Source organism: Lepisosteus oculatus, chromosome 15, assembly GCF_040954835.1.
Source record: "Lepisosteus oculatus isolate fLepOcu1 chromosome 15, fLepOcu1.hap2, whole genome shotgun sequence".
Lineage (NCBI taxonomy): Eukaryota > Metazoa > Chordata > Actinopteri > Semionotiformes > Lepisosteidae > Lepisosteus > Lepisosteus oculatus.
Window position 1 is genome coordinate 29,118,974 of NC_090710.1, and position 12,748 is coordinate 29,131,721.

General features: G+C 42.0%; 1 protein-coding gene across 1 annotated transcript; it reads right to left on the minus strand.

The window, feature by feature from the left end:
- Positions 1–133: 133 nt before the first annotated feature.
- Positions 134–6,648, minus strand: LOC102693113 (protein-lysine methyltransferase METTL21C). Its single transcript, XM_006639308.3, has 5 exons — positions 6,276–6,648; positions 2,982–3,105; positions 2,718–2,881; positions 1,505–1,622; positions 134–1,403 (listed from the first exon to the last, which is right to left on the minus strand). The coding sequence occupies exons 2-5, from the start codon at positions 3,088–3,090 to the stop codon at positions 997–999; spliced, it is 798 nt and encodes a 265-aa protein (XP_006639371.2). The 5' UTR covers positions 3,091–3,105; positions 6,276–6,648; the 3' UTR covers positions 134–996.
- Between the last annotated feature and the right edge of the window lie 6,100 nt (positions 6,649–12,748).

The window sequence follows — 12,748 nt, forward strand, 5'->3', positions numbered from 1 at the left end:
AGTTATCTAAGTAACATTCACATAGGATGGATATAAAGTAATAATTTACTTTTCTCTGAGCAACCACATCAAAGCAAAAGCTAATTGATTATCTTATTTTTTTCCCGACGGTAAAAAACCCAAACCAGCCCGATTATTTAATGCAATTATTTATTTGTAGATTAAACAACAGGGTTCGTATTTCTGGGGAAATCGAGCACTAGGTCATTCCTCCACTTATTTAAAACTCTCTTCCTAAAGCTAGAAAATGAATGGTTTGCCAGTATGTACAGTACCAATATGATGTTTTAATGGGGCAGTACGGTGGTTAACACCTCATCTGGGCCCTGGGTTCGATTCTGGGCCAGGTGTGCCTCCTATGAGGAGCCTGCACATGGCTCTCTGTGTCCTTCTGGGCTTTTACTAGATGGGTGCTGCACTTTCCTCCCGTCTGGCCAGGGTCGCTGTGTGTCTAGAAGTGCCTTGCAGTGGGCTGGCAGGGGTCCATCCTTGTATCATACGCCCCAGGACAGGCTCCTGGGGGCTGCTGCTCTTACCAGGAGTACAATCGCCTGGCTCTCTAAGAGTACCCACCCCACAAGCGTTTTGTAAGTTGATTCCATCAAGTGGTACAGAACTAAGCAGCTCACAAATTATAAGACCTGTTATTTAAAGATGCTACATGCTCTAGTAGTGTATAGAGCCATTCCTGCGATAAAGCAAACACAAATGAAACATAGTTCAAAAAATGATATGCTGTCTTCTTCCAGTTGTGTAGTTATATACACTGTATGGTCAACTTTACAGTAAATATGTACTAAATGACTTCAAGTTACTGCTAGCATTTATAAAGCGATGTCTGCAAGGAATGTCAAAAACAAGAACTGAATACAAGGTTAGTGTTGAGGACAGCAGGGGGGATTTGCTGAACTGCCTGGCTGAGACATGGAGACAATGAGACATTCTGATAAATCTTAAAAATTCACTAAAGCTGCCTGTTGTGCATTTCCTTTTTCCTCAGGAAAGGAAGGCTTTCTCTTTCAATGTTGCCATGAAGATCTTGACATTCGTGTCTGGAAACTCTCCCAGAAGCGTGGTGCAGAACGTGCTTTGGAATTTTTCGGTGAACTTTATATCTGACTCAAACCTGACCTTGTTTGCCCACAGAAGGGTTGTGCCAGGTTGGCAGAAGTGCTGCATCGTGACGAGCAGACTGTCCAGATAATCGTGGTGGTAGACAACATCGGCCGCCAGGACATAGTCATACCGGTAAACGGATCTTGGGAAGGTGTGCTCCAAGTCCTTACCCCACGACAGCTCGGCCACCTGAGGGTTATACCTGCAGAGTCCGCGGGTATTCTTTGTCAGGTTGGATCTGAGGTTACCCAGGACTTCAGGCAGATCAGTGGCTGTGACCCATGCCCCTGGAGATGAAAACAGACAGACGTGCTCAAAAAGCCTGTCCAGTGGTTTTCAAAATGACCTTTGCACAGGACTTCTGAGGAGAACCTCTCGGAAGACCTACCGAGCAAGCAAGCCACTATGGAGAGCAGCCCTGTTCCTGCTCCGATCTCAAGGACGGACTTGTCTTGCAGATTAAATTGATGCTGATTGTTCTCAAGATACTGGCACAAGGCCACTGCCTGAAGGAACAGATTTAAGAAAAAAATCCATAAATCCTTAAAAAGCAGGTCTGACACTTCTTTATGGCTGTAAAACAAGCTTAAATGTTTTGAAATTCATCTTTATCTTGTTTTTTCTTAATATATTAAAAGACTAAACAAGATTCATTTTTTTCCCCCCCAGTTCTGCTGTAATTTCTTGGAAGCTGGAAGAGATATTCAATCCAGCTCAGCCCTGGAAGAACCCAGCTGGGCTTCCCATGAGGACAAATATTGTAATAAGCACCAAAGAGGAATGGGGAAAGTGCAGACAAAGATAATATTTGCACTGTACGATTTCACACTACTGGGCTGTTCATACTCTGCCCAAGCAGTGGGCGGAGCGGTGGCTCTGTGGCTCAGGATCTGCACCTGTGGCAGGAAGGTTGCCAGTTCGTATCCTGTGGCTGGCAGAGGAATCCTACTCTGTTGGGCCCCCAGGCAAAGCCGTTCACACCAGCTGCTCCAGAGGTGCTGTATAAATAGCTGACCCTGCACTCTGACCCCCAGCTTCTCTCCCTGCCTGTGTGTCTCATGGAGAGCAAGCTGGGGTATGCGAAAATATAAATTCCTAATGCAAGAAATCATTAAGTGATGTGATCTTATCTTGTGGGTAGCTGCGTCAGCATGTGTAGGCTGCAAAGGAACAAGTAATAGGTTTATTCCATGCTGAAAAAAAGAAGAAAGAGAGTCTCTTTCTTCTTTTTTTCAGCATGGAATAAACCTATTACTTGTTCCTTTGTGATCTTATCTTGCCACCTTGCTAAGATCAGCACCCATGCTCTGTGCAGCTGGTATGTGATAAAGCCTGGATTGTGGGCTGCAGATTTGTAGGAAGCCCAACTCATCCATCACTTGGGAAGAGGATTTCTCTGGTGGAGCCACCGCAGAGCCCTGCGTTCCTATGGGCCATTTTCTGACTAATCAAGATACTTGGCGGGTTGTTTAGAATAGGACTGATCTCTCTTTGATTTTCAGTCCCCTGCGGTGCTCACAGGGAGCTGAAGTATGTGGAACTGTGATTGTATCTGATGACTGCGGCAGCACACCACTACTCTTTCACTGTCGCCTGCTCACCGCTGGCCAAACGATCGCGCCGTAGGAGTCAATCGACTCCCGGATACAGATCTCATAGCCCACAAAATGGTGGCGTTCCTTGTCGAAGGTGCAGTATATGCTGGGCTGCCAGGGTTTCTTGGGTTCTGGAGGACTGGGCTCATGTTGAGTCTCATCTGGTGCTTCTGTCAAGGGGACACAAACAAATACCAGTCAGCAATCTGCGGGTACAGAAAGGTGAATTGGGAAATGGCTAATCATGCTTTGAAAGGTGAGGAGACACGCCTTCTTCCGCGGTAACAGGTGCAGGAAGGGGCTCCTCTTCTTCCTCATACTCCATCGTTTGGCCAGGACCCCCTGTCTCTTCTAAATTCTCTGAACAGATAGTTTCCATAGCAACAAGCAGCGACTAACAGAAAAAGGAAATCTCCTGTTAAACAAAGATTTAAAAAAGAAACAAGGAAGTACGGCGGGGAGCTACCCTCCACAAACATGCAGATGCAAGAGCTATCTATCAAGTTCTTTCTGCCACATTGACCAGGCCTGTAATGAAGAGTTAGCATTGGCTGGTGAAGTAATGCGGAACTCACTGACAACACCACAGGTTCACACGGGGCCTGCCAATTCTAAGGGAATAGTTGTGGTGCAGGATTAATTCCTAATGTGCAGCCATTAATATCCTCAAGTCAACTCAAGGCTAGCGGCAAAAGGCCAATTCCCTAACTGCCACTTGGAGAGTTCTGGTCAAAGCTAGCTAATGATAACCAGCATTGTCTGGATTTTTGGACTTATTAAAATAAGATCACTTTAGTGGCCATATACTGTACAAGTTCTTGCATTAGGAATCTGTCTTTCCACATACCCCAGCTTGCTTCTCCATGAGACACACAGACAGGGAGAGAAGCTTGGGGTCAGAGCGCAGGGTCAGCCTTTTATACGGCACCCCTGGAGCAGTTGGGGTTAAGGGCCTTGCTCAGGGGCTCAACAGAGTAGGATTCCTCTGCCGGCTGCAGGATACAAACCAGCAACCCTCCTGCCACAGGTGCAGATCCTGAGCCACAGAGCCACCACTCCACCCCACCCCTAGACTTCTCTAACACTCCGAAAGAGCACATTTACAGGTTTAGCTACTTGGGAAGAGTCAGCAGATGAAGTCTGTTTCATTTATTGAACCTTATTAACATTTATATGAATAACTGCAGAACTATGAGTTGTAGTTCATACATTGACAATGGTAATCACATGCATCACATGCAGATGGTTCTGTCAAACTCCATCTTGTGTATTAAAGTGTAAAATTTGACACATTTTAGCACATACAAATTGTCATTTGTTTCGTCAGGTTGGCTACCCCTGAAAAACAGTAAGCAACTATACCCTCGGATGCAAGATTTTCTTCCTGCCAGTGCATGTCAAAACAGCAGCCTATTTTGTTATTGCATATTATTTTGTCAGTTTTTCAGGGCTTCAGAACCAGGGTATCACCCACCTTTCAAAGCCACTCAACTCTTTGGCAAACCTCAGTGCCACACAGGAGAGCTAGTGCAGACTGAACTAGGGGTTAAGTACTGCAGGCCTGCAGGCATTCAACAAGTCACAGAAGTTGTAGTTTTGCCAAGAGTCAAGCGGACTCTCATCTGCAAATGCCAAGCATACCCTGGTGGTACTTTGCCAACTGTGTGCAAGCCACTTTGGGAATCCCACTCACAGTCATTTTAAAATATATTTGAATAAATTAATCTTTTTAATGTCTTTTGGTAATGAAGAGGCTTAAAATTAGCTTTCTATCATAGTTTTCTAAGTCCTGGTGCTCACATACAATTCCACAAAATGCGATTACTGTTTAGCTGTGGAAATTGGTTAGTGCAGTACGAGACTGGTTTCACAATTGGTACAGGATATAGTAACTTGGTACATTAGTACTTTTGGAAACTTTGAACAACTGGAAGCTTACAACAGACAGGCCAGTAAATATATCTGGGCCACTTTTTGAAAAACTGTTTGGAAACCATCAACTTTGAACGAAAAGATAACGGGATAGTAGGTCTAACCAGAATACGCTGCCTATTTTTAACATGATGATGAGACACTCGAAAGATATTTCGAGGAAAATACCTCCCATACAGTATGTTTGTTCTTGCCAAAACCCTGTCAGTAATGCCCATGTTGCTCCCTCGGTACAGTAGTCCTATTTCAGTCCTATATTAACTTATCATAATTCACATAAACACCTTCTCTCCCTAGGCTCTACCTCTCTTCAGAAGGGTATGTGTGTAGTTTCATTCATCTGTTAAAGGAACATCTGTTCCTATGCCTATGCCTATAAAATGGATGGCATCTTGTCAAAGCATGAATGTTTAATTACAATCAATTAAAAAGATCATTGGCATTCTAATGTGGACTATAACATATCCAATTGTGCGTTTTTCACACTTTTAAATTCGCAACTATGAACCCTGTGACTGCACACGGGGGAGAATAAAAATGCGCACACGGACTCCTCCAACCTTCCCAACTTTGAGACAGTCATCTTTTAGTGCATCACAGGCTGCACAGCCACATGCAAGAGGTTTACACCAGACGAAGGAGAGGCACATCTCTCACCTACAGCACCCCATGGCTCCAGTGATCATTGAGACCTAGGAGAGCCCTGGAAGACTAATCCCACCCTGCCTTCAAAAGTGCTCATCTAACTGGACTTTGCTGCTTATGGAATCACAGGCACAGCCCGCCTGTGATGTAGCCCAAGCTAGAACTCGTGATCATCGGTTTCAAAGTGAACATGCTAGTCATGAGAGGGTGTTTACACCTCTTAAAATCTGAATACTCAATTAACAGACCAAAAGTGGGGGGAGATCTAAACCTACACAGTCACGTATAAAACCTGAGGATAACGTGCACGTTTTAAAATAATTGATGGTTCAATTCACAATGAATGGTTAGTAATGGTCTTCTTTTGTGCTGATACAATTAGCAATACACAGTAGATAAGTGCAACAATCTGTATTACTTCTAAAATGTTTGGTTCGGTCAACAATTTTGACAGCATGAAACCAAGAAATAAAAATTACAGACCATTATAAGATGATTCTGCTATAAATACATTCGGTACTACCCCAGTTACTGCTGTCCCACAAATGAACTGCTCTATATTATGAATATATTTTTAACTGAAACTTTAGCTGCATGGAGTCTCAGGGTTTTCCTGACTACGGTAATTGGAAAGCATCCCATTGTACTGAAAACAGAGCCAACTGCAGGAAAACCCTTTCAAGAACAAGAACATGATGAATCCTAGCAAATTACAAAACAATCCATTGCTTTGTTTTTCTCCAGCATCCATATTCCAGGTGAATGCTACAGTACTGTTGTACAGGCAAATTCTGTTTTTTTTTTTATTCAGAAAGCAGAAAATAAATTATGACATCATTAAATCCTTGCATGCTAGTAGTCTGAACTGCTGCAGAAATGGGTTGTCGAATACCACAGCCTATTTCAGACCCCACACCAGGTATTAGCATCAGCCTCCATGCAGACAGGGTATTAACAAGTGCAAAGCAGGAGAAGTTGTCTCATTACCTTTTTCCTTTCCTGCAGAGTGGATTTGCTGACTGCATTCCTGATCACTTGCTCCTGGGTTTATAGAAGAAGAGCATCTTCAAGGGCCCCTCCCCTCTGTACTGTTATCGCCCCAATATGACCACATCTTTATTTAGAGAAACATTACAAAATTACAACACAATGACAGCCAGAGGGGGACAGAGAGGGAGAAAGATGAGGCTTGGGGTGCTCTTGTGAAAAGGGCTGTGTCCAGAGAACCCTCTAGCAAACCACCTGACCTGTCTGACACGGCCATGGCAGGGAGGTGAATCCAGCTCTCAGCCCGTTTGTCCCATTTGCTCTTGACTGCCTACGGCAGCTGTGCAATTGCGCCGAAGAGGGGTGTTCGCTCGGTTTGACTGCAGAGTGGGAGAGTCAGTGGCTTCTCTTGAGCAGCAGTCTGTGTTGGAGATGCCCAGCTGACAGGCATCTGGCATCTTGCTCACCAGGGACTGCACTGCTGGGATCGTACAGACGACAGGGAAATCACGGAGCACTGTGACACACTCACACTGTCTCAGGTGCACTTGGGAAAATTGCAAACTCCATTCTGACCATGCACAGACTATAGGATACAAGGAAAAAGGACATTTTAATTAGACGAAGGACTAAAGAAGCTTGCAGGATTTATTATTATTATTTTAAATGATGAAGAATACATATTTAGTGGAGAAACTAGGGTCTGAAGATGGCACCAGAGAACATACACCAGTTCTCACCAATAGAACTTTTTAAGAAATAAAAGTATACTGGCTTTTTGTGCCAGGAGGCATCCTTATTTTGTGTGAGAAAAAAATGCCATAATTGTCAGCTGGAGCAGAAAGATTTTGTCTTTCATTTTTTAGGATAAAGAGAATCCAACACAACATTTTAAACCTTAAAATGATCATCACTCTGACGACATGGCGGGAGAGAATTCTACGAACACATAGTATATAGCCATGCAAAAGTATTCAGACCCTTGCTGTTTTCACATTTTGTTGCTTTAAAACTTGCAGTCATGAACATTTTGAAGTAGTAATTAATATTTGTTATATACACAGAATATTCCTCACATTCAAAGCAAAAAGAAAAATTAAAGAAGTAAATAATATGGAAGAATAGTCTAGAAGTCATAATTTCATAAGTAATCCAACACTTTGCTGTTGAAAACCGACTAATTTAGTGACACAAAATTGAGCCACACAATAAGTTGAATGGCTTCTGTGCACAATAATAGTGGGTCACGTGATGAATATGTGAGTATTGAATGAACATAATAAAACAATAAAAACATATCTGTGCGGTTCCTTATTTGGGTACTGAAATACTAATCACGGACAAAGGAGATTTCAAAGTATTTTAGGGAAAGAAAAGCACAAATCAGGAGAAGGGTACAAAAAAATGGTTGATTAAACCTTATCTTTTGTCGCATTCACCTCCAACAAGGCAAGATGTGAGTTGATTCCTTACCGTATCCAAAACACGCGGCCATTCAACCCCAAATTCTCCATAGAGTATAACTAGCTATCTGATTCTGCTGTGCTGTTTGCTCTTTTCTTCCAGTTCTCCTGACGGTGTCAGCCCTCCCTGGAACTACAGAACAATTGTGGTCACTTCCCCTCACCTCTCTCTTCTAATTTTTCTCCTCTGCAGTCTTTCTCTGTCCCCCTTTTCTCTCTACATTTCTGGCTGACTGTCCAACCCACTGCTCCTACAGCTCCACCCTATCTTCGTTGTTTCATTTCTCCACTTTCCTCAATCCTGATAGGAGCTACCCCAGCTGCTGATGCTCATCTGCTCCAAGGATACATTATTTCAAGGCCTTCATGTTTACAGCCTTCACTCTTCCTAGATGTCTGTGCCCTGGTTGCAGTCCAGGCTTCTACAAAAAGCATTTCCTCCTCCTTTATCCCCATTATATTGGTGTCCAACTGGTGCGGTGTTGGCCATCTACACTTTCTATTCTCCCAGGTTTCACCTGCACAAGAAACTGATTTTTCCTATTCTTTTTGGGGTTCTGCTTCAAATCCATCCTCATCCTTTCAGACCTAACAAACTTCAATAAGTGATGACTTTTTACTCATTCCTATTCTACTTCTGTGTCATCACAGTTCAGGCTAAGCCTGCTGTGTTGCTGCAGTCCCTTCTGCTGCCCACCACAAATTCAAAATCTCAAGTGAGCTATGGTTTGTTAGATGTACTGCCGTCTGTTCTCTACCTTCAATGTTCTCGCATTCAATGTGTCCTTATCTCCATGATAGTAGCTGTTTTATGCTGTTTTGTATCAACCACACGATCAAAACAGCAGGAAATCTGTAATCAATCATTCTGTAGCCAAAAATAAACATTAGGCTATTCTAATATAAAAATAATGTTGAGTACAGGCATTTATCCAGGATTGAAATGGTGCTCTTGTTCATGACCCATTTACCCAGAGTCACATTTTGCACATGCCACACTGTCACCATCCCAAAGGAAAGTCCCCTGAAGGTTTTCAGAATGGTAATAGTTATAGGTGGATTGCAATATGTATGGTTACTGGTAACCTTGGTAAATGCATATTATTTACTTTATTCTGTTTGATTAGGTAATGGTTATGTTATTTAGGGTAAGCACTGGGTGTGACAATTTAGCAAATGAGCTGAATCAATTCAGGCTGATACAAAAAATCACAAAACATGTTTAAATGAAGAACAAAAATAAACTAACCAGTGAGTTGAAGAAACCAGGATATCATGTGACAACACCTTAGAGGGATTTACATGTTTTGTTGATATTACTATTAAAACAATTCATGACTTCAATTCATGAAGTTAGAGTAGTTGTGTGGACCTAGCATTCTGAGAATATACATGAGTGTGGCCATTAACTGTTTGTATCATGTAATGGGCAGGAGTCAGTGTTTCTAATCATAGCAGAGGTTGTAGAAATAACAATTAAGAAGAAATGAATAAAAGGTATGAAAAACACACAACAAAGGTTTGTTAAAGAAACGCATTTGAGCTTTTCTCAAACCAAAATGTATGTACAGAAATTTCAGTAGCGCAGCGATCCGTTAGGATTTCTTTCGTATTTACCTTCTTGTTTCCGAAGAAACCGTCCTGGTGCCTTTTAAGAGAGAGTGTGAAAACGTAAACACGAGAGTGAGAATATCCAGAGCCTGCGACGCTCTCAGGTCTGTTCTGTTCAGTGCCCCAGGGTATGACCTGTATCCACATTCACAAGTGCCTTGATCCCACATTTTGGGTTTTGCTGTCTTTCAAAATACCCTACGCACAACCAGCACTTCTGTTTTTAACTTCATTTTATGCTGAAAGCTAATATGGAGTGTGTAATGTCAACAGGGCGGCATAAACCATCTCGCAGGATTTCTGATTTATGTTTTTAGCAGTATGGCAGCTGATTATCTTGTAGAAACTGGATGCCTCACCATGCACTGCCCATATATTATCAGCCATTTAAAATGTCATTTTTGCATATTCAAAATGGTACTTGCAGGTAGTTAAGGGAAGAAGGACCTTTCAAGCTTGATTAAGGTTAATTAAGCTTGATGTAGGTATGGGTCTTATAACTGACTAAGGGTGTTGTCTGCTTAATTAGACTGAACAAAACTTTTAACATAATCCTGTTTGATTGCTAGTTTTACCCTCCTCGATAAAACTGACTGGAGTTGCTAGTTCAATAGGAGTATGGTCTCAACAGTCAAGACAAGGCTACGCCCTGCACAGCTTGTAGCTGTTAAATGCCTTGACTGCCCATCTATGAGGCTACAGCAATAGATAATATGTATAAAAATACGTTTTTATACAATCAAATAAATAAGGGTACAAAATGATTGGGTTCCAAATGACCTCTATAAAACTCTTCTTAGCTCACGTAGTTTAACAGTACTGATTTTGAAAATTGGTAATAATAATAATAATAATAATAATAATAATAATAATAATAATAATAATAATAAAAAACTTTATTTTATATAGCGCCTTTAAAGGTGGCATCTCAAAGCACTTTACAGGATAACAATAACAATAAATAAGAAGACTACAACAATAAATAAGAAGATTTCACAAGATAGGACACAATTATAATTACAACAATACAACAATAACAATAAAGGAGACCGTGGAAGGTGGTATTAAGAAGAGCAGAGGGGTGAAGAATGGAACCAGTTAAGTAAAGGCTTTTCTGAAGAAGAAGGTTTTGAGTCTGGATTTGAAGGAGTTTAGAGAAGGTGACTCTCTAATATCCTTGGGCAAAGAGTTCCAGAGCTTGGGGGCATAGCAGGAGAAGGCCCTGACGCCCATACAATGTAGACGGGCTTGGGGGACAGTAAGGAGGGCAGAATTTGAAGAGCGGAGGTTGCGAGGTGGGGAGTAGGGCGATAAAAGTTCAGACAGTTATTGAGGTGCCAAGCCATGTAAAGCCTTATAGGTGAGCATGAGGATTTTAAAGTCTACGCGGAATTTGACCGGAAGCCAGTGCAAGGACTCCAGGATAGGAGTAATGTGAACACTTGCACTAGACCTGGCTGCTGAATTTTGGACATACTGCAGCTTCTTCAGAGTAGATTTAGATACCCCAGGGAGTAGAGCACTACCCAGGGAGTAGAGTAAATATAGATTCCTTAAGTACCCTAGCCATGCTATGTGTCTGGATTTTTAATATTTTTGCCATGCAGGTAACTGTATAGCACTTTGGGTACAGAGTGAAGGATTTATAAATACCCCTCCTGAATTTTTACACGGGCACCTGACACACTGGCATCTGTGGGGGTCATGTGTCGCCCGAAAGGTCCGGCAGCTGTAAACATTCTAAGGTTTCAGAGCGAGGCATCCTCCCAGAGAGGGACCAGAGAGGCTGGTGGCCGCAGCTCAAGGAGGTGGGGATTCCAGAAGAGCTCCGACTGCCACTGTTGGGCACCAGGGCTGGATTTGGAAGGACACACTCTAGGCCAGGATCCTCAAGGAGCAGCTCTGCTCTCGGGGGGCACCTGTCCCACAGCTTTTATAGGTTGTCGTTAAATCAGCAATTTCCAAAGACCTGGAACAACTTGACTGGGATCAGATGAACAGATAATTTTAGAAAAGAACTAAAGAACTTAACTTGATGATTGAAAATTAAAAAAAGGACTAAAGGAGCAAAGGCCAAAGTTCCCTTAATTAAACATATTTATTGCTTGATCAGTGCTCCTACCCAAAATCAGGTGATTTAGGATGACAGACTGGATTGAGGCTCTCTGGGGCCAAGCCTGGAGACTTCTGTTCCAGCATCTAAGGCAGCAGAAATCACAGAGTCAGCCTTTCTCTCAGAGCTGGCACTGCCTATTTCCCATAGTCTTAATAGGATATGATAGGATTTTACAGGCTCATCTTCAGCTGCTGGGGGGGTCCACATGGGGTAAATACTGCAAAGCAACTGAATGGGTAAGGAGAAAAGGTGGAAGCACTGCAACAGCACAGAGACCTTCTGTGTCAAAGGCTTTTTCCATCTTAACAGAAGAACAATGCTTTCAAGACTCTCTGAGGGATTGTCAAAAGGTCTTAACTCCTGGCTAAAAATGACACACGTCCTTGAGTTAAAATTAAAGTATTCCTTACAATATGTTTGGGTCCCTTTTGCCATTATTTTTCTGTGCTTAAATAATGTCTCTCATTAAAAAAATTGTCAGTTGTAGGAAAACTGTTCATGGACTTTTCACTATTTAATCGTGACTGCAAGTTAAATAACTGAATAAATACAAGATTGACGTTGTTTCCTCTAAACCAGGCAAAGAGCTATTTGCTAAGAAAACACTCCTTTTATCATCTTTATAATATGATATAAAAAAAGGATTGAAATGGTGGCTGTGAAGATGTCACATCATCATAGGAAGAATCATATCAACATGCAGGAGACGTCAGTGACCTCCTGGACCAATGACCAGGTCCTGAGGTGCTCTCCAGTTTAGTCAATACAAATTCAAGAGGGGTTTAGTCCAGTACTGTTCCGTTTTTAAAATCATCAGGTGTTGGCCATGAGTAATTAGGAGCCAACAAAACTATAATAACTAAAGAGTACATTTCCTTGTTGGCAACCTCTATCCTGTATTAAAATGTTGTAAGTGGCAAAGAATGAATTTGTAAAACAGATCAGAGGTGTCTTCAAATACATTTCTAATGCAGATTTCCACAACACTTAACAAAGTGTACATGAGCACAATCGTAGTTGACCCAGAGTCCTTTCACAGAATCCCCTGAGAAGGAATGGACTTAAGATTATTGCATGTTACCTTCCAAAAAAGGTGCGCTGATGGTATGGTACAGTATATGTAGTTACAATTACATAATGCTCTTCTGTTCCCCAGTAAGGTACTAACTCACCAATGACAAGGACAGACTGCTTAGAAATCCCATGTGCTTAGAGCTTGAGAACCACTGACAGAATCAAAAGTACTAATTTCTATATTTATACAGGGTTTACTTGAAATGTTG